Source organism: Lepidochelys kempii, chromosome 17 (assembly GCF_965140285.1).
Source record: "Lepidochelys kempii isolate rLepKem1 chromosome 17, rLepKem1.hap1, whole genome shotgun sequence".
Taxonomy (NCBI): Eukaryota; Metazoa; Chordata; order Testudines; family Cheloniidae; genus Lepidochelys; species Lepidochelys kempii.
This window is the reverse complement of record NC_136396.1, coordinates 23762345-23786733: the sequence shown is the minus strand read 5'-3', so window position 1 is coordinate 23786733 and position 24389 is coordinate 23762345. Positions and strand designations below refer to the sequence as shown.

At 53.0% G+C, this 24389-nt stretch overlaps 1 protein-coding gene across 3 annotated transcripts; it reads left to right on the top strand.

Annotated features, from left to right (window-relative positions):
* Nucleotides 1–854: 854 nt before the first annotated feature.
* On the top strand, nucleotides 855–23186 carry LOC140899904 (caspase-1). 3 transcript variants are annotated; one of them, XM_073316198.2, is made up of 9 exons: nucleotides 855–931; nucleotides 4113–4385; nucleotides 5358–5455; nucleotides 6665–6838; nucleotides 7168–7402; nucleotides 7529–7681; nucleotides 13786–13895; nucleotides 16447–16552; nucleotides 18640–23186. In XM_073316198.2, exons 1-8 carry the CDS (start codon nucleotides 925–927, stop codon nucleotides 16537–16539), a joined length of 1143 nt encoding a protein of 380 aa, XP_073172299.1. In that variant the 5' UTR covers nucleotides 855–924; the 3' UTR covers nucleotides 16540–16552; nucleotides 18640–23186. The 3 variants fall into 3 exon arrangements, with proteins under 3 accessions (XP_073172299.1, XP_073172298.1, XP_073172300.1); XM_073316197.2 differs by having other exon boundaries at nucleotides 897–931; nucleotides 3741–4385; XM_073316199.2 differs by lacking the exon at nucleotides 855–931 and having other exon boundaries at nucleotides 1517–4385; nucleotides 5370–5455.
* Nucleotides 23187–24389: the final 1203 nt, after the last annotated feature.

The following is a 24389-nucleotide window of genomic DNA, read 5'->3' as shown; positions in this document are numbered from 1 at the left end:
TTTTCTTTTTGCGAATACAGACTAACACGGCTGTTACTCTGAAATAAAATCACAGGGGTTGCCAGGTGTCATTTATTCCCTGGGTCCTCTGTTCCCAGTGCTCATTGCTGTGAAAGGAAGGGCTGATTATCACAGAGAATTGTGCCTTTGCTGCACACCCTGCCCTGGGCCTGGATGCTGATCTGGGGCCTGGCTCAGAAATCCCCCATGTGTGCCAGGCCTCAGCTGCCGCACTGTTCTCCAGCTCACCAGCCTCCCTAGGGCGAGGGCTGCATAGCGTGACCAGATGTCCTGATTTTATAGGGACAGTCCCGAGATTTGGGCTTTTTTCTTATGTAGACACCTATTCTCCCCCCACATCCCGATTTTTCACACTTGCCATCTGGTCACCCTAGGGCTGCACCCCATGAAAGCAGACAGCTGAGAACAGGAGGTGGGAGCCAGAGGTGCATGGGGGTTAGGCATGGGGAAGGGACGAGCTTGGGACCCTTCCCTCTCATGTCTCTCTAAAGGCAGCTTTGCTCCACAGAGTGGGCCGGCCGTGGTGCTGCATGGCATGTGGCCCCCCTTGTACCCTCTGAGCCCACCGGCAGGGAGCCAGGCTGGGGGGCCTACCCCAGGGTGCACCACCACTTTGGCCAGGGCTGGGGAGAGCCCTGTGCCCTTGGAGGAGCAATGCTCCCTCAACCAGCCGCTTCTGGCTGAACACGCTGAGTTCAGAGTGGGGCTGGGCCCCGGGCCCTGTCTGGAGCCCTGTCTCCTAGCCATCCCCACCCTGCCTGTGTGCAGAGCCCCGCTCCCCTTACACCAGCGCAGGCTTTGGGAGCGGCAGGAAGAGGAGGGTACCAGGCATCACTTTCACTTTCTGTTACGGAGACTTCTTGGTGGACGGTGCAGGTTGAGCGGGGCCTCAGCCTGGGGGCGATGGCTGGTGAGTGAAGGGGCCTGGGCAGCCTCAGGTAGAGACAGGAGGGAGGCTGGGCTCTGCTTTGTCCCCCCTCCTCAGGCCCTGGTGCACACCCTGCCTGGGGCCTGGCAGCTGCAGGCGTGGGCAGCCTCTGCTCCTGCCAGACACGAGGCCAGGCCTCTGGGCTTGAGTAAATGCTCCTGCCTGCTCCTCCGGGGGGGGAGGGGGGGGGGGGCTGGTGCTGTGCTCTTCCCCCCCTTCCTTCCTCCCCTCCGGATGGGGCAAGCCCCCCCTCCAACTTCCCAATCCCTGCCCACTCCCTCTGGATGGCGCCAGCCCCCCTCCCACCCTCTACCCACTCTGCTCCCCGCCCCGATGAGGACTGTTCCATGGTATCCCGCCTTCCTTGCCACCTTCTGCTCAGACGGGGCCAGCGCCCTCTCGTTCCTCACTCCCCCCACAAGCGACGTGTCACAGGGGATGTTTGGCCCCTTTAAGGGCGTGAGGCCAGCCAGCCCTGTTCAGTTTTCAGCCCCAGCTGGGAAGGGGCCAGGGGTTTGTGGAGGGCTGAGGGAGCTCAGCTGGCGCAGAGCTCCAGGAGGGGGAGGGGCGGGGGGGGGTGGACTGGCCCTAGAGGGGGCAGGCGGGGCTCCTGCAGCCTGTTTTGTGTTACTTTGGGTGGGTTTTTTTTGAAGGAATAAAGCATACCCTGAGGGAGGGCCCCAAGGTATTGAATCCAGCCTGGGCTAGGGAGAGCTGGCCAGCAGCCCCAGACCAGTGCCACAGCGTCCCCCACCTGTGCCCCACACAGAGCTGGCCCGTTCCCCTGCTCCCCCACCTGGCCAGTCAATGGCAGGAGCTCAGGGAGAGCCAGTCCAAGGATCCTTTGCGATGTGGCTGAACCTGCACAAGCAGGGAGCCTCCTGCCACAGGTGCAGAGCCCGTCAGTGTGAGCTGGGGCCAGGCCCGGCTGCCTGCAATAGAAAGATTTTTGCAAAGAAGCTGGGTGTCGGGGCCACTAGCTCCCTGGCTGCTCAGGGCTGAACATGCCATCTGGGGATTGTTAGCGCTTCATCCATACCCCACCCTGCCCGTGACAGGCTGTTCCCTGGCCCCATTTACAGAAGGGGGAACGAGGGCGAAGGTTAAGGCCAACATGTTCGCCTGGGTATTTAGGTCCCGAAATACGTGGCCTGACTATTGCAGGCTATTCGCACTTGGGTGCCTCGATCTGGGTTTAGGTGTCTAGCTGGAGCTGACTCTCCTCCTGGGCTGGGCAGGAGCTTGCTCTGGGCCTAGTCCATCACCGTTGGCCTTGGCAACACTGCCCCCAGTCAAGAAGTGATCTGGTGCCCTCCCTGCTTCCCCAAGGGCAAGCCCTGGGCTATAGACAACCTGGGAGCTTTAGGAAAAACAGTTCCGAGCTTTCAGCACTAGTGGCGGCGTTACGTTTACACACTCAGGGCTTAACGCCACAGGGGTGCGGCTGGAGCGGTCAGTGAATCCCTCCTACCCTGCTAGGAGGGGTTCTCCCATCGGCACATGCACGCCACCTCCCAAGAGCGCTAGCCCTGTGTACACCAGGGCTTAGGCCGGTTTAACTGCGTTGCTCTGAGGAGTGGAGTTCTACTGACCAAATTTCCTAGTGTAGTCCAGGCCTTAGGGGATGTCTGCACTTCAAACGTGGCAGTGGGGCCATTCCCTGCAGCGAGGAGAGGGGTTTCCCATCACTGTCGTTTATCCACCTCCCCAAGAGGAGGCAGCTAAATTGATGGCAGAATTCTTCCACTGACCTAGCACTTCCTCCACCAGGGGATGGGTTGGATAGATACAGACATACAGCCAGAGCTACACTACAGACTTAGATGCTTGGGTGTGTGAAAAATCCATGCCCCCGAGCGCCGTAGTTACACCCACCTAGCCTGGGCAGACAGCACTGTGTCAGTGAGAGCTTGTCCCGTGGACACAGCTACTGCTTCGGGCGGAGGTGGATTAATCACGCCAATGGGAGAAACTCTCCCGCCGGTGTAGGGGCGTCTTCACTTAAGCGCTGTGAAGACGGGTGCAGCTGTGCTGATGCAGCCTTTTAAGCGTAGACTTGTCCTGCGTCTCTCTCTCGAGGGCGTGGATTGATTTGCACCTGGGAGACGTAGCTAGGCCCGATGTGAATTTTCAGTGTAGCCCAGCCCTAAGTTCCCTATGATATTCCCCTCCCGCTCCCCCATTGCGGGCAGGCTGTAACACAAAGGGAGCCATGTCCCCATTGCAAAAGAGAAGCCAGACAGTGTCACTCTGGGGAGGGGCAGAGTTAAGACTACTCATTAGCCCTTCTAGCTCTGCCACTTCCTGCCCGTTCAGCGCAGAGCCGAGCAGCTGGGCATTCTGGGTCACCAGGCTCTGGCCTCGCAGCTCCTGCAGCTCTGCGCTTTTCTCAGGGTTGCACAACCCATGGAAACATGGCTGTGTCTGGTGCTTCCTTGCTGCTCCTCTGGTGCGTCTGCCGTGTCTCTCAGACACACCCCGCCCCAACCCTCACTCAGTGAAATCCCTCCACAGCCGTAGCTGGCTTCCTTATGGGCTGGCATGGGCGGGCGCTCCTCTTGTGTCAGCTCTCTGGTTCCACAAGGGAGCTTAATTGCTTCTTTACCCTGACTGCAAGCAGCTGTCACGGCCACCAACAGCGTTTAACCTGACCATTTACTCGCACATGAAACAGTTACCGACATTGCCATTGGAGGTCTGAGCTAACTCCTCACTGAGGGCTGGGACAGGCCTCCCCGTGCCGAGCAGTGCAGCCACAGGCAGGGCTAACTGCAGGGTCTTGTCATGCCAGGAACAGCGAGGGACTCACTGTAATGAAGGCTGCGAGTCTGGAAAACGAAATGGAATCCTCATAAAAAAGTCCCGGGCTAGCGAGCCAGCCCAGTGTGTGTGAGTGCTTGTCAGGCGCTGGAGGCTGGTGGAGTGAGTGGGAGATCGGGGGGTTGTGTGTGAAGGAATGTGTGGGGTGTACGTGGAAGGCTGTGGGGTGGGCCATGGCTGTATCAGCTGGTCCCTACGGGAGCTCCGCTAGTGCAACCCCCATGCGAAGGAGCTGCCTGGTATAGCACACAGGGCCTGGCGCCGCCATGGGCAGGTGCAAACACCCCGAGGGCTGGCGGGGCCCCAGGGGAGGCCCCAGGGGCTCACATGGCTGCTCTTACAGACCGGAAGTTAAGCAACGTGCGGATCAGGTTTGTGGAGAGTGTGAGCAAGGCTGTGATCAGCACCCTCCTGGACGACCTGCTGGAGAGACGGGTGCTGAACGAGGAGGAAGTGGAGGAGGTGAGGGAGAGCTGCAGTAAGAAGAGCGACCAAGCCAGGTGTCTGATTGATGGGGTGAGGAAAAAGGGTGCCAGAGCCAGTGAAATATTCATCGAGAGCCTCTGCTTCAGAGACGTCCACCTGGCCTCGGAGCTGGGGCTCAGACCCCCCTCGGGTGAGTGGTGCCACAACGGCCGATTCTCCAGTCTCTGTGGGGCTGCATGCACGGGCAGCTGGGCAGGAGGCTGGGCTGGGCAGGGGTTCTCCCATGGGCGCTGGCCTTTGGGAGCCCCTCTCCGTGCAGGGTTCTCTCCCCCTCCAGGGTGTGTGACATGTGCATGCTGGTTATTAAATGAGCTGCAAAGGCCTGGGTGCTGCTGCCTGGGCCCATGTTTCCCACTAGCCACAGCAATGGCAGAGCCAATGTCACAGACGTGCCCTGCTCTTTCCAAACACAGGCTTTGTCTGCACTGGGATTCCCCAGGCCCCTGATTCCCAACAACAGGGCAGCAAGAGAGGCCAGGCTGACCCACACCTCCCTGCTGGGCATCAGCAAAGGACAGAGCAGCTTCCTGCCCTGAGCGGCAGAGGTGCTCGCCCAGCCCCATGAGTGTCCTGCTGGGGGTGGGGTTCCTCACACTGTGATCTCCCCTTGGTGCAAGGGCTTGGCAGCAGCTGAGCCAGGCCCCAGATGCTGCTCAGAGTGTGGAGATGCTGCCCTCTTTCCAGAGCAGGGAACCCGTGGCACAATGGGGCAGGGATGCCCTGAGTCCACCCACCACGTTCCATGATCCTGTCACTCCCAGGTGCATAGTGGCAGTCGAGGGGCTATGCAGACATGGTGATGGAGAGGGACAACTCAGGCTGTCTCTGCTGAATGGGGGATACTCCCCCAAGTTGGACAGTCATGGCCCTGCCTATCCCAGCCCCCCAGCAGGCAGTGGCTTGTGCCGTCGCAGACCCAACCCATCGCACTAGCCAGTGTGGAGGGTGAGCCACCTCGCCTTGCTGCTCCCTGTCTCAGGAGGAGACGTGGGCTGTTCTGCATTTCTTCCTCTGCCTTTCCCAGTGGGGATTTCAGGACAGCACGTGTGGCTCCCAGCTACTAACTGCCTCCTCTCAGCTAATGTGGGGTTTATGATCCCAGGGTCTGCTGCAGAAACCCAGCCAGCGCCATCTCAGGAATGGATCTGTCCCTGCCCCCAGGAATTCGTCCAGCGGATCCAGAAGGAGGAAGCAAAGGAGGTGCTCTGTGCTGCTCCCTTTGGGCTCCTCCCCTGTCGTGTGTGTGTGGCAGAGACCCCAGAGCTCAGGCACAGCCTGCTGGCTATAGCAACTGGGCTGCAGGGGGTGTGGAAAGCACCCTTGACAATTTTGCCCCCCAAGCCCTACACCTCTGTCTGTGCCATGTGGAGCCAGAGGAGTGGTGGTCTCGGCGGTTTGACAGTGTTTGATTTTAGCTGCACGGAGACTGCAAGTTGCCCCTTTCTGCTAGATCCCGTTGAAGCACTGACAGCAGCGTGATGGCCTGGGGCAGCTGATCCGATCCCTTGGTCGCTGCGCCCAGCGCCAGACCAGCTGTGTGGTGTCAGGGAGGGGGAAGCCTTGGAAGCAGCAAGACCTTTCCGAGCCCTCCCTAGGTCACCCGAGCAGTTGGGGACCAGTCACCAAGAGGAAGCGAAGCTTCTCCATGATGCTTGTGAAGGTGCTGCAGGCTCCTCTGTGGAGGCCATGCCCAGCCAGCCCCATGCGATGCGGGCAGGAGGGACTAATCACAGGCAGGTTTGCTTTATACACCAAAGACCAAGATCATCCTCATGCTCCATTGGCCCCTTAAAAACGCTCTGAAGGCAGGAGCTCCGGCCCAAGGCAGTGCTTTCCTGGGGTTTTGCGCAGCCTCACAGACTCGTTTTTGCTAGCAGACCCCATTAGAAACCACCGCACACACTCAAACTACAGTAGCCCTCCACCAGCTGACACGAACCCCAGTCAGAGACCACCCCATGCTCCACCTCCTGCCTATGCAGACGTTGGGATCAGGCTGGATCCTAGCTCTCCCCACTCAGCCTCTGGCCCAGCTGTGCCGGGGTGTTTGGCTGTAGTGGCCCCAGCTATGTTTCTGGCTGTGTGTATCGTACTGGGCTAAGTTTGGCTGCATCCACCAGGATGACATAGACCCTTTCCCCTTCAACAACAGCCCCCATGAGAGGGTACTTGGGGGGGCCACTCTTCCTCCACAGAGACCCTACTGCCCAGAAGCCATGTGACAGTCTCCTTGTAGGGATGCTAAGGGGCATGGAGCAGAAGGGGCTCCTTGGTAATTTGAGGAGTGGTATCTAGAGATGTGGGTAACAACCTCCCTATGGGTCGTGGCTCCATCCTGCCACGTGCACTGGGCCGCTAAAGTGAGGGTTGCGTCGTGACCGGCCCAGCGTGAGTTTTCCTTTCTTACAGATCTATTCCATCCAGGACAAGGCGACGCGAACCCGCCTGGCCCTCATCATCTGTAATGTTGAGTTTGACCATCTCCGCAGGAGGGACGGGGCTGACGTGGACATGAAAGGGATGAAGAGGCTTCTAGAAGGGCTGGGATACAAGGTGGAAATCCACTGCAACTTAAATGCCCAGGTACAGGATCTCCCCAAGACACCAGTGACTATCTCAGGCCCCTAGGGAAGATGCTGTGACCTTTGCTTGGTTCATTCCTGGCTCAGTCCCCCCTTGGCAAGGGTCCTGGGGCTGGTTCCTCCTAGGAGCTGCCAGTAGGGGGATGTCAGATCTCTCCCAAAGCCCTCTCTGGGATGGGAACACTCTCTCCATGGAATGCTCCATCCAAGAGAGCACTGGCTGCTGCTGCGGGAGGTCTTGCCCCGCCACCCCTCAATGGTGCTCGCAGGAGTAGCAGTCATTCTTCTGGCTGCTGTTCACTGACACTGCTGTCCCTGCGTTGCTTTCAGGCCATGGTGGAGACCCTGAAGCAGTTTGCTGCTCGGAACGAGCACCGGACCTCGGATAGCACCTTCCTTGTGCTCATGTCTCATGGCGTCAGGGCTGGCCTGTGCGGGACAAATTGCCAAGACGAGTCCACAGACATCCTTCCCATTGACACCATCTACAGCACCTTCAACAACAGGAACTGCCAGGCACTGCTGGAAAAACCCAAAGTGATCATCATTCAGGCCTGCCGTGGGGGTGAGCCTGCACTCTGGGACGGGGCTGGTGGCCTGCCACCAGGGGAAGGGCACCCACTGGAACGGGGATGTGGGAACGGGAAAACATGGCCTGATCTTGGCTGTAACTGGTGCCCATGTTTCCCAGAGAACGACGGACAGGTGTGGGTGAGTGACTCTGCAGAGCTCCCGGGAGATGGCTCCAGCCTTGCTCCGCTGCCCCCTGAAGGGTTAGAAGATGATGCAAGTCACCAAATCCACGTGGAGAGCGATTTCATCTGTTTCCAAGCTACAACACCAGGTAACTGGCTGCCGGGAGCTGGCCTGGGACTGTGGGGGATGGGGCTGTGACATGCACCGAGAGCATTGGCTCTAAATTGGCTGAGCCCATGCATCCAGCTCTGCCTGGGGTCCCTCCCAGCCCCGATCTGCTCTCTCTGCTCTGCTGATCTGCTCCCACCACGGCCTCCAGTAGCCTCCTCCTGGCCAGCCCTTAGGGCCTCTACTCCAGTCTCGACCTCCCAGCCACTCGCTGGGCACTGAGACACTGTCCTCTCCTACCCCTCTGAACATGAGCCCTTTTAGTGGGGCTGCCCCCTGCCACTCTCAGGGAATTCCCAGGGGCTCTGCCCTTGGTTCATCTCCCTTCACCCTCTGGACAGTTTCACAGGACTCAGCTCTCATCTCTATGCTGATGGCTCACACAGCTCTCTCCATGCCTCGCCTGTCTCCTGCCGTTCAATCCTGTCTCTCGACCTGGCTCTCTGACATCTCCCTTCGGGTGTCTAAGTTCCCTCTAAGCTGCGCGTTGCACAGCAGCCTATCAAGGGCCACACAGGTGCTTAGGGCTGCAGCGGGGAGAGGTGCCTCTCCCCTGGCCCCTGCCCCGGACCTGCTGCGGTGGGGAGAGACGCTCTCCCCCAGCCCTGGAGTTGCTGCGGTGGGGAGAGTGGCCTCTCCCCCGCAGCCCAGATGCTGCTGCGGGAGAGAGGGTTGGGGAGAGTCCTCTCTCCCTGCCGCAGCCCCGGGACAGCCTGCACCCCAAACCCCTCATCCCCGGGACCACCCTAGAGCCCGCACCCCCAGCCAGAGCCCTCTTCCCGGCACACCCCAACCCTCTGCCCCAGCCCTGAGCCCCCTCCCACACTCCAAACCCCTTGGCCCCATCCCCACCACATATCACCTCCATATTGATGCACATAACAAAATTCATTCCACACATGGACGTAAAAAACTAGAGAGAACACTGGCAGGAGGCCTCTTTTGAAAGCAAAGTTTAGATGCTGGAGCACAAGCCACCCACCCAACTGCCTGGAGTCCTCCCAGGCCAGCCCGTGTGCCAGGAAGTCCAGAGGCTCATTCCTGACTGTGCCTAGAGCCGGGAGGCTGCACTCACAGTTTCTAGTAGCCTCTTGGCCCCCGGCCAGTGCTGTGTATCTAGCTCTGCAGAGGGGACTCACTAAACTGAATTGAGCAGAGCCTGGCTTGACAAATTTCAGAGTAACAGCCGTGTTAGTCTGTATTCTCAAAAAGAAAAGGAGTACTTGTGGTACCTTAGAGACTAACCAATTTATTTGGGCATAAGCTTTTGTGAGCTACAGCTCACTTCATCGGATGCATGCTGTGGAAAGTGTAGAAGATCTTTTTATATACACACAAAGCATGAAAAAATACCTCCCCCCACCCCACTCTCCTGCTGGTAACAGCTTATCTAAAGTGATCACTCTCCTTACAATGTGTATGATAATCAAGTTAGGCCATTTCCAGCACAAATCCAGGTTTTCTCACACCCCCCGCACCCCCCCCCCCCACACAAACCCACTCTCCTGCTGGGAATAGCTTATCTAAAGTGAGTCAGCAGGATATGAGTCAGCAGTGTGCCCTTGTTGCCAAGAAGGCCAATGGCATTTTGGGATGTATAAGTAGGGGCATAGCGAGCAGATCAAGGGACGTGATCGTCCCCCTCTATTCGACATTGGTGAGGCCTCATCTGGAGTACTGTGTCCAGTTTTGGGCCCCACACTACAAGAAGGATGTGGATAAATTGGAGAGAGTCCAGCGAAGGGCAACAAAAATGATTAGGGGTCTGGAGCACATGACTTATGAGGAGAGGCTGAGGGAACAGGGATTGTTTAGTCTGCAGAAGAGAAGAATGAGGGGGGATTTGATAGCTACTTTCAACTACCTGAGAGGTGGTTCCAGAGAGGATGTTTCTAGACTATTCTCAGTGGTAGAAGAGGACAGGACAAGGAGTAATGGTCTCAAGTTGCAGTGGGGGAGGTTTAGGTTGGATATTAGGAAAAACTTTTTCACTAGGAGGGTGGTGAAACACTGGAATGCGTTGCCTAGGGAGGTGGTGGAATCTCCTTCCTTAGAAGTTTTTAAGGTCAGGCTTGACAAAGCCCTGGCTGGGATGATTTAATTGGGGATTGGTCCTGCTTTTGAGCAGGGGGTTGGACTAGATGACCTCCTGAGGTCCCTTCCAACCCTGATATTCTATGATTCTATGATTCTATGTGCCAGCAATGCCCCTCTGCCATGTACATTGGTCAAACTGGACAGTCTCTACGTAAAAGAATAAATGGACACAAATCAGATGTCAAGAATTATAACATTCATAAACCAGTCGGAGAACATTTCAATCTCTCTGGTCACGCGATTACAGACATGAAAGTTGCTATATTACAACAAAAAAACTTCAAATCCAGACTCCAGCGAGAAACTGTTGAATTGGAATTCATTTGCAAATTGGATACAATTAACTTAGGCTTGAATAGAATCATAGAATCATAGAATATCAGGGTTGGAAGGGACCCCAGAAGGTCATCTAGTCCAACCCCCTGCTCGAAGCAGGACCAATTCCCAGTTAAATCATCCCAGCCAGGGCTTTGTCAAGCCTGACCTTAAAAACCTCTAAGGAAGGAGATTCTACCACCTCCCTAGGTAACGCATTCCAGTGTTTCACCACCCTCTTAGTGAAAAAGTTTTTCCTAATATCCAACCTAAACCTCCCCCACTGCAACTTGAGACCATTACTCCTCATTCTGTCATCTGCTACCATTGAGAACAGTCTAGAGCCATCCTCTTCGGAACCCCCTTTCAGGTAGTTGAAAGCAGCTATCAAATCCCCCCTCATTCTTCTCTTCTGCAGGCTAAACAATCCCAGCTCCCTCAGCCTCTCCTCATAAGTCATGTGTTATAGACCCCTAATCATTTTTGTTGCCCTTCGCTGGACTCTCTCCAATTTATCCACATCCTTCTTGTAGTGTGGGGCCCAAAACTGGACACAGTACTCCAGATGAGGCCTCACCAATGTCGAATAGAGGGGAACGATCACGTCCCTCGATCTGCTCGCTATGCCCCTACTTATACATCCCAAAATGCCATTGGCCTTCTTGGCAACAAGGGCACACTGCTGACTCATATCCAGCTTCTCGTCCACTGTCACCCCTAGGTCCTTTTCCGCAGAACTGCTGCCTAGCCATTCGGTCCCTAGTCTGTAGTGGTGCATTGGATTCTTCCGTCCTAAGTGCAGGACCCTGCACTTATCCTTATTGAACCTCATCAGATTTCTTTTGGCCCAATCCTCCAATTTGTCTAGGTCCTTCTGTATCCTATCCCTGCCCTCCAGCGTATCTACCACTCCTCCCAGTTTAGTATCATCCGCAAATTTGCTGAGAGTGCAATCCACACCATCCTCCAGATCCTTTATGAAGATATTGAACAAAACCGGCCCCAGGACCGACCCCTGGGGCACTCCACTTGACACCGGCTGCCAACTAGACATGGAGCCATTGATCACTACCCGTTGAGCCTGACAATCTAGCCAACTTTCTACCCACCTTATAGTGCATTCATCCAGCCCATACTTCCTTAACTTGCTGACAAGAATACTGTGGGAGACTGTGTCAAAAGCTTTGCTAAAGTCAAGAAACAATACATCCACTGCTTTCCCTTCATCCACAGAACCAGTAATCTCATCATAAAAGGCGATTAGATTAGTCAGGCATGACCTTCCCTTGGTGAATCCATGATGGCATATATCACATTAGTGGATGTGCAGGTGAACGAGCCTCTGATGGTGTGGCTTATGTTATTAGGCCTTGTGATGGTGACCTCTGAATAGATATGTGGGCATAGTTGGCAACGGGCTTTGTTGCAAGGATAGGTTCCTGGGTTAGTGGTTCTGTTGTGTGGTGTGTGGTTGCTGGTGAGTATTTGCTTCAGGCTGGGGGGCTGTCTGTAGGCAAGGACTGGCCTGTCTCCCAAGATTTGTGAGAGCGTTGGGTCATCCTTCAGGATAGGTTGTAGATCCTTAATAATGTGTAGGAGGGGTTTTAGTTGGGGGCTGAAGGTGACGGCTACTGGCGTTCTGTTATTTTCTTTGTTTGGCCTGTCCTGTAGTAGGTGACTTCTGGGAACTCTTCTGGCTCTATCAATCTGTTTCTTCACTTCAGCAGGTGGGTATTGTAGTTGTAAGAATGCTTGATAGAGATCTTGTAGGTGTTTGTCTGTGTCTGAGGGGTTGGAGCAAATGCGGTTGTATCGCAGAGCTTGGCTGTAGACGATGGATCGTGTGGTGTGGTCAGGGTGAAAGCTGGAGGCATGTAGGTAGGAATAGCGGTCAGTAGGTTTCCGGTATAGGGTGGTGTTTATGTGACCATCATTTATTATCACTGTAGTGTCCAGGAAGTGGATCTCTTGTGTGGACTGGACCAGGCTGAGGTTGATGGTGGGATGGAAATTGTTGAAATCATGGTGGAATTCCTCAAGGGCTTCTTTTCCATGGGTCCAGATGATGAAGATGTTATCAATGTAGCGCAAGTAGAGTAGGGGCGTTAGGGGACGAGAGCTGAGGAAGCGTTGTTCTAAGTCAGCCATAAAAATGTTGGCATCCTGTGGGGCCATGCGGGTACCCATAGCAGTGCCGCTGATCTGAAGGTCTACATTGTCCCCAGATGTAAAATAGTTATGGGTGAAGACAAAGAGTGGGGGTAACAGGGTATGGTACTGTAGTACAGTCAGGGCCCAACAGCCCTGGATTTCCTGCAGGAGATCTGTGACCCAGAGACTTGGAATGGGAAGCCCTCTAGCTAGCGAGCTTTCCAGAAAGCCTTGCAGGTGACAGTCCCTCTCTGGGATAACCAGAGACTCAGATCTGTTCTGCTTTTGCCCTTTCCATTTGTTCTCTGGCCTGTGCTGTACAGGAGATCAATAGTTCCCAAAGTGGGGTCCACCATGGGTCACATGAGGGTCAGTCCCTTGAGCCAGGGCCAGAATATGCCGGAACAATGTTCTGGCACTTTTGCTGCATGGAGGAGCCCTTTTTAGACCAAAACGGCATCCCCCGTGCAGTGTGACCGCACTGTGTGGGGGTCGCACTGGCAGGGCGTTCTGCTAGGACTGGGAATGAAAGGGGTCCAGGACACTTAGTAAAATGCCAAAGGAGTCCTTGGGGGAGCAAAGTTTGGAAACCCCTGGCTTAGATCATTGTAATGGCCTTGGAGCTGTGTGGCCACCTATTGCCTCCCAAGCACCTTCTCGTGGTTGGAGGTTGCTCTCCAGCCTCTCTGTGGCTGTCTCGTCTCTTCTGCAGCCCGTGGAGACGTCACAGTTCACAGAGTAATTCAGACACAAAGGATCCTGTGTATTGAGCCTCCGGTGCACACTGGTCCCCTGACTGTATTTTAGGCTCCCTCTCCCAGCATCTAACACAAAGGCTTTCAAAACAAACCACAGCCTGAGGCAGGTTTCAGAGCAGCAGCCCTGTTAGTCTGTAGTCGCAAAAAGAACAGGGGGATTTGTGGCACCTTAGAGACTGACCCATTGATTTGAGCGTAAGCTTTCATGAGCTACAGCTACAGCTGGGCCCAGCCCCTCCGCCCTGAGGGTCTGTCCGTCTCTCCCTGCCTGGAGAGCTTTCTCCTGCTTCTGGCAGGCTCAGCCACCCTCAGCCTGCAGCTTCTGGCTGCCTTTTACCATGGGACCACTTGGTTCTCCTGAGGCGTGGCTCATCCTTGTCAACAGGGCTGGCTTGGCCTTCAGCTCTCCAGCCCATGGGGAAGCCACCCTGGTACAGGCCCCTTCTGGCCTCAGCTATGAATGGGTCTGCTTGCCATAGTGCTGTGTCTGTGGCAATCCCTCGCAGCCCTCGATCGCCAATGAACAGCCTTACCAGCCTGACCCGCCTGTTCCTCTCCCCCACCCCGCAGCGACTGGCCAGAACCGCTCAGCTTTGCCCTCCTAGTAATTCCTCTTCTCTTCCCTTATCTTCAGCCTCATTGAGCACTCCCAGCTGCTCTGTGAAGGGTGATAGCCCCAGCCCCCACATCTCCCGTGTCTGTTATAGTCTAGAGGGAGAAGCAGCCCTGCTCCAAGTTGTGTAACAGCCCTTTTTCTCCACAGACACTTTGTCCTGGAGATCTCCAAAAACTGGCTCCGTCTTCATCACCTACCTCATAGAGCAGCTCCGAACCAATGCCTGGCGCTTCCCCTTGGAGGAGATCTTCCGAAAGGTGACTCTGTCCTTCCTGCTGGGTGACTGGGAACACGCTCCCCTGCTAACCATCAGCAGTACCACAGCAGGGACCTGTCCCCAGCCCCATGAGGAGCTCTGGCTGCTCATGCAGATCATCCCCTACAGGCATCCACAGTATATTAAAAACGTGCTCCGTGTCTGTTTGACCAGGGGAATCTTAGCAGAGTTCACAGCGCACGTTTTCAGGGGAATCTGAGTGGAGAGGCAATGGCCTGGCCGGATCCACAAAGGAACCTAGGCCTTGCAGTGCCGAATTGGAAGCAACCTGCCACCTAGTGGATTCCACCTCCCTGTGAGGTGCATGGGGGGAGACAGGCCCAAAGGATGGCATCCACAAAAGCCAGCGTGGTAGGTGGGGAGCCACCTAAGCTGGCCAATGGGAGATGCCAATGAGAGGGGTGTGTGCTAAGCCCCATCCCTCGCAGAGCGTTAGGCACCTAAGCCCAGGCTGCAGGGAGGTGCCTGTCTCCCCTTGTGCTCCACAGCCAGGAACCCCTCTGTGTGAGCTGTTTCTTGCAGGAACAGCGGTGGTGCACCCCAGCTCCACCCCATATGACCAGGGGTGGGGGCGTCCTCTGTCATAACTAAGGCTAACATTCTGTCATGGGTATTTTTAGTAAAAATCACAGACAGGGCGCGGGCAACGAACAAAAATTCACAGAAGCTCATGACCCGTCCCTGACTTTTCCTAAAAATAACAGGGGTGTCTGACCACTTGGGGGAGTGAAGCTCGAGCCCTGTGTGCGGACACTGACAACCCAAGTGGGGTGATGGGTGGGGGGGATTCCAGCGCCTATGGCAGAGGCTGGAGCTGAAGCCAAAGAACTCACAGAGGTTTGTTAAAGTCACAGAATCCGTGACAAAATCGTATCCTCCCTCAAAACCTTAGTCTAGTGGTCAGGGCTCCCCTGGGATGAGAGAGACCCAGCTTCAAGTTCCTCATCTGCTTGAGTAGGAGTCTCAGGAGAGGACACTAACCACTGGGCTCTAGGATAGTCTGTTGTGGGGCTCCCTGGTCGCTCCTGTTGCAGCCATTCCTCTGTGGATAAATAATTAACTGGGCTGGAGACAGAGTGTGAGTGACCCTACGGTCCAGTGGTCAGAGTGCTCATCCTGTTCTAATCCCACCTCCTCATCAGGCAGAGCAGGGAATTGAACGGGGGTCTCCCACATCCCAGGTGACTGCCCTAAACAGGGGGATAGAGGACACATCTTCCTGTCCTCTCCCCATCCCCCAGTTGTTTTGTATGGAGTTAGGCATGCTCAGAGCACACCTACTGGACTGTCCCCCACAGGCAAGATAGGTGGGGGAACTAGGGTGACCAGATGTCCCAATTTTATAGAGACAGTCCTGATATTCGGGGCTTTGTCTTATATAGGCGCCTATTACCCCCCAACCCCTGTCCTGATTTTTCACACTTGCTGTCTGGTCACCCTAGGGGGAATGTCTGTCTCCACCTAGCTTGAGGATTGTGCTGAGAGTTAGGTGGGAGATGGGCCTTTGAGTGCATGGCCAGCGGCAGGAATATAGGCGTCTAGGAGACGTTTCCAGTAGAAGTATAGAGTTTATGTGCCTACTGCTGAGCAGCAGTTTTGTGGGCCACAATGGTGCCTAAAATTGGGCTGCAGGTGCCTAAATCCCTTTGTGGGCCTGGGTCCAGCCCTGGGATGGGGTTCTGCTGTGAAACTTCCCTCCATCCATACCCACTCAAGCTGTTGTTCCAAAGATGGTCCAGTAATGTACATTTCAGAAACAAACAATTTACTTACTTTCCTCCACTACACAGCTGGTAAGTGCAGACCCTGCAGCTCTGCTGGGAAGTGACTGTGGGGACATTCTCTGTGTCAATCTGACTCACACAAATCACATTGTTTAAGGCCAGAAGGAACCATTGCAATGATCTAATCTGACCTCCTGCATAACGCAGGTCAGGGAACCTCACCCAATAATTTCTGCATCAAGCCCAGACCCTCTCCCCATCTTCTCTCCAAGCCTTCTGGTGGGGGCAGGTTTTTGTCCATTTCTTCTCCCGCCTGGGACCCTGGTTCCTCCACACTGTTACCTCCCCTTGCCTTTCCCCATCCAGCCCCTTTTTCTTTGTCTCTCTCACCAGCTGCCATGGAACCTTCCAGCTCCGCCCTGCCATCCAGTTCTCAAAGAGCCACTGCCCTGGAGAGTTTGTTCAGAAAGGGTTTTGGTGACCTCAGCAGCGTTCCTTGTGTTCTTGGGCCCGACAGGAGCAGCCTGGGCATGGCTGCCATGGCAGGCACGCACTGTGACATGCATAGCATGTGAGGTGTTTGTACCAGAAGTGGCTCGAGCACGCAGGTGCTCTAGTGGAGGTAGAGGTGCAGCCTGGCTGTCATGATCATCATGCAGATTCCCAGGGGAATTTCTGCTCCTGATTCTCCCTGTTCTCCCCAACGTTATTCAAGGTCCATGCTTTCTAGCAGCAGATTGTTTTGTGTTTAAAGTGCTGCCGGTCCCCTGGAATTGTGACTGATCTGACCTCTCCTCCCAATCTCAGGTCCAGCTCTCTTTTCAAAATTTTCCTCGTCAGATGCCCACGAAGGAAAGAACTACCATGATAAAAAAGTTCTATCTGTTCCCAGGCCATTAGAACCAGCCCCACAGTAAGTATCTTCTTCTGGAGTCTCTCAACAAACATTTCTACTATGACCAGTAACTGCACATGTTTTGAAGGGACAGGGCTCTCGTTCCAGATGTAGCACATAAATTCACCTTCCATTCCTGATTCCAGATTGACCAGGGTCTGGCAGATCTAGATTCTACTTCGACGGCAGCTTCTCCCCTTACGTTAGGGTTCAGGCGACTTAGATCTCCCCATCCTCTGAACTGAACTAAAATCTCTCCGTAGACACTGGCTGTTTGAAGGAAAAGGCCTGGACAGACAAGTTCTAGTAGTCAAAACTTTCTGTGGCTAATCCTCTCTTCTTAGAGCAGCTTTGTGCTTGAAGAAATGAGTGACACGTATCACAGAAAAGGAGTGTTAATTCTAGGGAAACTCAGGGGAAGCCACAAGATTTACAGCTCTCCAGGAAGGAAGAGGAAAGAAGCAAGAGGGGAGGGAAACTCGGCATCCGGAGAGTGCAATTTCAAGCCCTAGTGAAGCAATGTAATAAACAGAAAACTCTGTAATCCTCTCCAGGGCACTGGAACTCTGAGCAGGAAGCAGCATGGGGAGAAGGGGCAAATCATCTCAGCCAAACAATAGCTTCTCTGAGACTGAACCATATAGGTAGTGGAGAATGGGAATGCAGCAGCTACAATAGCTGGATATTAGTAAAGCAGAAGTTTATTCAGGGGTGAGTGTAAAATGGAGCTCTTACCAGCACGGAGCTGCTCTGGCCCCCCCAGAAGGGGCAGGGCCTCGGGCAGAAGAGGTGGGGCTGGGAGTCAGCATCCCCCAGCCAGTCCATCTGCGCTCCCTGGCCCATGCTGCCCGGGGCTCCAGCGGTGATTTAAAGGGCCCGGGGCTTTAACGTTGCTGCCCCTTTTGTGCACCCCCATCAGTGGCCCTGCAAAAAGGGGCAGCGACATTAAAACGGTAGGGCCGGTACTGGTGGCTACTTTTTACCGGTACACCATACCGGCCTGTACTGCCTTACTTTCACCCCTGAGTTTATTACACTCTTAGCTGAAATGATCTCCCACTGGGCTGGATGTGATACTCTTGGGATGGAAAACCGGCAGGAGGCTCAGGAAAGAAAGGAAATGATCTGCAGCAATGTATCCTGTGGGAAGAACAGTGTTAGACCTGCTTTTATCAAATATCTGTCATTGTGAAGGAAGAGAGGGGAGTAAGTTGGCGGGGTTGGGACCATTAACAGGGACATGGCCAATCCCAGAGTGTAGAAACGTGGGCAGGAAATAACAAAATGAGATTCATGGTGGAGAAATGCAGAAAATTCCTTTTGTGAAAAAAACACTCAAAACAAACCCCCAGCCAGGAAGCAGCGCTGCTGAGCGGGAGCTTGGGGCTTTGGTAGCCACAAGTTGTAGTGCAATAAGCCAGTGATTTGCGTTAAACACAGAGACAGCAAATGATGGAGCAAGGGCGAGTTGACTGTTCTGGGCACAGCATCACCAGCAAGGCACTGACCGATTGGGGGGAGTCACAGAAGAGCAAAAGACTGTTTGTTATGATGGAGGGCACCCAGAGTTCCGGGCACACGTGTAAACCAGTTGTAAAACCCCTGCAGAGTGGACAGATGTGCACAAGTAAAAACCTCTCTCAAGCTCCCCAAATTCAGTCTCTCCCCATCCCCTTCCCCAAAACCCCTGACCCTGGAGATCAGAGGCAATGGCCCATTTACTGGATCAGACTAGGAGGCAGAGGAAGGGATATTGATGAGCACCGCTGGGATGCAGAATCACTGGTGGAAGAGCCAGTGTCTGTCTTGCAGTGACCGTCTTTGCTGAGGAAGGAAGTGACAGGACGTTCAGAGAGCTGCATTTATATTCAGCAGGGACCAGCCTTGTGTTCTACCCTGCTCCTGCTGCCTTCAAGGGTATGATATCCCTAAGAGCTAAGGGGGTTCCCCAGGCTTGCCTGAAGGAGCTCCGGCCTAGAAATGAGACTCCCATACACATGGCATCCTTAGCGAATGCAAAGTCCCTCCTGGGGAGAAAGAGCCACTGTGTGGCCCGTGCTGCCAGGCTGCACTGGTGAACTGTTGCTCTTCTCTCTCCTCTCCAGATAAGACAGGGCATGTCCCATGGGGGCCCTGCCACAGTCAGCGTCGGCACCTTCCTGAAGGACAGCGTCTGCACGTTCAACACTGGCACAAAGCTCAAGGTCTCTCCTCCGGCTGCCTGCACACTTTCCGCCTGTAGCTTTCCTCTGCACTGCCAGAAGTGCCTTCAGCTTCTCACCAGCCCCTTCCCCTGGGGAAGTGCCTTCTCTTTGTGACAGGACAACCATAGCATCAGCCTTGAAGCTCCTGCTGCCACATCTCTATAAAATGGCTTTTCCTAGCGAGACAGCAGCACCCTCCAGCTATCTAGATCCTACAGCACTGACATCCTAGAGGGCCCCATCCCTGAGATCCAGTACACACTCTGATCATTCCCTCTGGTAGCCAGACTTTGAGTCCCCAGGACAGTCAGATAAGTGAGTCTCAGCCACATCCTTCTTGGTAAAAAGCTGGAGTCTCCCATTAGGGATATCAACACCAGGGGCGTCTTCACTGTAGTTAGCCCAGGCTCTTGTCCCCTCCCCTCCGCATATAAAACCCTCTCTCCTGGGCTTTCCACCCGGGCTAGCTGCCCCAGCTGAGGGTGGGTTCGAGCATGGTGCTGCTTTCACTGCGGCTGGGAGCCTGCTCACTTTGCCGCAAGGATGCAAGCTAAATCACTCGAGTGCTGACTGTCCACCTCTGCCTTCCCACAATCCCCCCCAGGTGCCCAGGACAGGCGTGTTCCACAAATGCACTGGGAAAGAGTCATACAGCGGCTCACCTTACAGCAGCACAAAGAACCATGGGCTATGCCCCAAAGGTGCTAGCGACCCACAGGGGAGCGCAGCACCAGTGGGGACGCAGTAACTTGGGCAGGGCTTTGCAGTGTGGCTGCTCACAGCCAGGTTAGACTAACCCAGTGCTCACACCCGGTGCTGATCACCCAGGCTAATTCTGCTGAACTCTGAGGGGAACATGGAGGTTAGCCAGCAGCAGCTGTCTTCTCTCGCTACCAGCGATTCACAGACCCCCTGGAATGGAAGGGGCCTGTGTCCGTTCCCCTTACAGCGAGGCTGGGTTAACTGAGCTCACTCCAAGTCATCCCCACTAGATGGCAGCCAGGCTGAGCCTTGAATAGTTGCAGTGGTGATTTCCCAACCTCACTGAGCTGTTCGCTACCTTGTTCTCATTCTCCGTAATTATAGGGCCACATTCTGCCCAGTGTCAACTCCAGACTTCAGAGAGCTGAGGCTGCAAGTGGTCCATGACATTTGGCTTAGTGCTTAACCCACATTTCTCTATTAAAACCTAAGCCCATCACTTCTGTCCTTGGCACCAGTGCTAAGAACAGATCCCTCTCCCTCTAGAACAGCCCTTTTTGTCCTTAATGATGAGCGAAAGACACCCGTCTACACCACTACAAGGCAAGAACATCAGGAAGGGAGCAGGGTTCTTTGGCATGATACATGGGGGGTAGAACTAGGACTAATGGAGTGAAGTGATGAAAGGAGAATTTAGCTTTGTTGCTTTCTGGGCTATTCCTATGGCTGGGGCAAGGGAGTAAGCAACTCCTGGGACCAGAGGTGTCCTTGCCCCTCTCCGCCGTTGTGCTGCTTTATGGGCACACTCTCTCCGGTTTCCCTGTCTCATTGCCTGTGGTTACTTTTATAGGTGGTTTTACCATGTTCTTGAAAAGCGATGAGTGTAGGGACGGGAACGGCAGTTTGGGTGGTTTTAGAGACATCAGAACTCATCTCGGGGCCATTTTAAAAAATACTTTTCTGTGCTTGTGAGCACCTCTTCCGATGGATTGTTTCTGGCCATTTGTACCCTCATTTCCAGAGATGCCAAGAATCAGCAATTCCCTTTAGCTCTAGTTCATCGATTTCATACATTCCAAGGGAAAAAAGGACCATTGTGACCTTCTAGTGTGACCTCCTGTAGAGCACAGGTAAGAGACCTGCCCGAACTTAATTCCTAGAGCAGAGCTTTGAAAGAAACATCCCATCTTGGCTGAAAAATTGTCAGTGATAAAGAATCCACCAGGACTCTTGGTAAATTGTTTCACGTTCAGCTGTGGGTGCTCAGCCCTCCTAGAAATCAAGCTCTTGATGCCTCCCAGACTTGTCTGACTGTATTCCCAAAGCAGAGTTAGGAGAACCATAGGGCTCTATAAGGAGTATTTCTATCTGAAACACCAGCCCTAAGAGGCCATGAAGTGGTGCAAGGACATCATCCTCTGCAATGCAGGCTCCATCGCAGCCCCGATTGGTGCTATGGCATCAGAAGCCCTAAACTGGCAGATAAATCCCCAGCTGTCTTAACCCACTTCTGCTGTAACACCTAAAGAATCATCACGATCCCTCTTTCTGCCATCGAGGGGCTGCAAGGAACACTTGATTACTAATCAAACTCAATTCAGTGCCTGCTAAGCCAACGGCTACAGTGTAGGACTAAGGTAGCAGAAAAAAAGGGAAGAGATGGGGAAGGGAGCAACTGTGTCTGAACCTGAGGACCGAGGTATAATAGCGTCTGCAGGTGTCTCGCCCACAGAATTCCTTTGTACATTGAAAGTGGGCCTTTCACAACGTTCTGCCAAAGGGTCCAACATTCATGTTCTGGCTTTGCCTTTGAGAGCGGAAGGGGGAAGTGCCTTTTATTCCTTTATGCTTTGTGTCTGCATCCTCTGACCCTCCCTTCAGATGTTGTTAATCTCACAATCGCTGGGCTGTTTCTCAAATCCCCAGCTCCTAGGGTTAGGTGATTATGTGAGGATCTCAGCTTCCATTTGAAAACGAGATGGAAGTTTCTAGCTCTCTTGGGTACAGAGGAAATCTCAGTGTGACCGCCCCCAAAAGCTCAAATCCTAGGAGACCAGTGAACAGAACCCCAGTATATTGCAGCCAGTCTCAGGAATTTGGGGTGCCTGATGCAGGACTTTTGAATGCTTGGCGTTGGACAATACCAGGAATGATTTTAGGGTTCCCACAAACCTCTCCACCTTGATTACTGTATTTCAGTGGGTCAGGCTCATTCTGTGGAAAGGAACAATTCCAATTTCATGATGGCCCATGGTCTAAGTTTAGGACTCCATACTGCTCGATCCACAGCAGAATCCCACTCATTATTAAGGGTTGGTTCAGAAGCCTGTCACATTCAGCATCACTCACTAGGAAACAGGCTCTCTCTCAGGACCACCATTATCTTTAACCTTTCTCCGCTCTACATTTCCTTCCCTAGAGCAATTCCTGCTCCACCCCCACCTGCTCCCCCCACCCTAATAGTCCCAGCTTCTGGAAGTTGTTGGTTTAAGGATACCCTGGTACATGGGGTTGCGTTCCTGAACATCTTGGTTAATAGCCATTGACTGTTCATCCTCTATGAACTTACCTAATTATTTTTTGAATCCAGGTATGCTTTTGGTCTTCACAACATCTGATGGCAGGTTGACTATGCGTTGTGTGAAGAAATACTTCCTTTTGTTTGTCTTAAATCTGCTGCCTATTAATTTTATTGGGTGACCCCTAGTTTGTGTGTTATGTCAAGGGGAAAATAACACTTCCCTATTCTCTTTCTTCATACGTTCCTGATTTTATAGACTTCTATTTTCACCCCCTCAGTCGTCTCTTTTCTAAAATGAACAGTCCCAGTCTTTTCAATCTCTCCTTCTATGGAAGCTGTTCCGTCCCCCTTGTCATTTTTGTTGCTCTTCGCAGCACCTGTTCCAATTATATCTTTTTTGAGATAGGGTAACCAAAACTGCACACAGTATTCCAGGTGTGGGCGTACCATGGATTTATATAGTAGCATTGTAATATTTTCTCTTTATCTATCCCTCTCCTAATGATTCCTAACTTAGTTAGCTTTTTTGACTGCCACTGCATATTGAAGTGAGCTGTAGCTCACAAAAGCTCATGCTCAAATAAATTGGTTAGTCTCTAAGGTGCCACAAGTACTCCTTTTCTTTTTGAGAATACAGACTAACACGGCTGTTACTCTGAAATTTGTCAAGCCAGGCTCTGCTCAATTCAGTTTAGTGAGTCCCCTCTGCAGAGCTAGATACACAGCACTGGCCGGGGGCCAAGAGGCTACTAGAAACTGTGAGTGCAGCCTCCCGGCTCTAGGCACAGTCAGGAATGAGCCTCTGGACTTCCTGGCACACGGGCTGGCCTGGGAGGACTCCAGGCAGTTGGGTGGGTGGCTTGTGCTCCAGCATCTAAACTTTGCTTTCAAAAGACTAACAGGGCTGTTACTCTGAAAACTGCATATTGAGGGGATGTTTTCAGAGAACTATCCACAGTGACTCCAAGATCTATTTCTTGAGTGGTAACAGCTCATTTAGACCCCATCATTTTGTACATATAGTTGGGATTATTTTTCCCAGTGTGCATTACTTTGCATTTATCAACACTGAATTTCATCTGCCATTTTGTTGCCCAATCACCCAGTTTAGTGAGGTCCCTTTGTAACTCTTCACAGTTTGCTTTGGACTTACTTATCTTGAGTAATTTAGTATTGTCTGGTTTCAGAGTAACAGCCGTGTTAGTCTGTATTCGCAAAAAGAAAAGGAGGACTTGTGGCACCTTAGAGACTAACCAATTTATTTGAGCATAAGCTTTCGTGAGCTACAGCTCACTTCATCGGATGCATGTAGCTCACGAAAGCTCATGCTCAAATAAATTGGTTAGTCTCTAAGGTGCCACAAGTACTCCTTTTCTTTTTAGTATTGTCTGCACATTTTGCCACCTCACTCCCTTTTCTGGATCATTTATGAATATGTTGAGTAGCATGTCCCAGTACAAATCATTGGGTGCATCTGCTATTTACCTCTTTCCGTTGTGAAAACTAACCATTTATTCCTACTTTTTTTGTTTCTTGTCTTTTAACCAGTTACTGATCCATCTTATCCCATGACTGATTATGGGATTAGTTTGCTGAAGAGCTTTTGATGAGCGACCTTGTCAAAGGCTTTCTGAAAGTCCAAGTACACTCTATCCACTGGATCATCCCTATCCATGTTTGTAGATCTCAAGGAATTCTAAGAGATTGGTGAGGCATGATTGCCCTTTACAAAAGCCAGGTTGACTGACTCTTCCTCAACATATCGCATTTATCTAGGTGTCTGAGAATTCTCTTCTTTACGGTACTTTCAACCAATCTGCCTGGTATGGAAGTTAGGCTGTGATTGCCAGGACTGCCTCTGGAGCATTTTTAAAAAATCAGGGTTGCATTAGCTACCTTCCAGTCATCTGACAGAGAGGCTGATTTAAGCAATAGGTTAAATACCACCGTTAGTAGTTCTGCAATTTCACATCTGAGTTCCTTCAGAACCCTTGCATGATACCGTCTGGTCCTGGTGATTTATTACTGTTTAATTTATTAACTTGTGACAAAGCCTCCTCTATTGACACCTCAAGCTGGGACAGATGGCTCGGGGGTGGGGATCTCCCCTGTATCCTCTACAGTGAAAACCAATCCAAAGAATGTATTTAGCTTCTCTGCAACAGCCTTGTCTTTCTTCAGTGCTCGTTTAGTACCTCAATTGTCCAGTGGCCCCACTGCCTGTTTGGTGGGTATACTTACACAAAATGTTGCTGTTAGTGTCGTTAGCTAGTTGTTCTTCGAATTCTTTCTTGGCCTGCCTTAGCATACTTTCCCACTGACTTGCCAGAACTTCTGTTCCTTTCTATTTATTTTTCAGTAAGATTTGACTTCCAGTTTCTGAAGGATGCCTTTTTGCCTCTAACCACTTTTTATTCTGTTGTTAAGC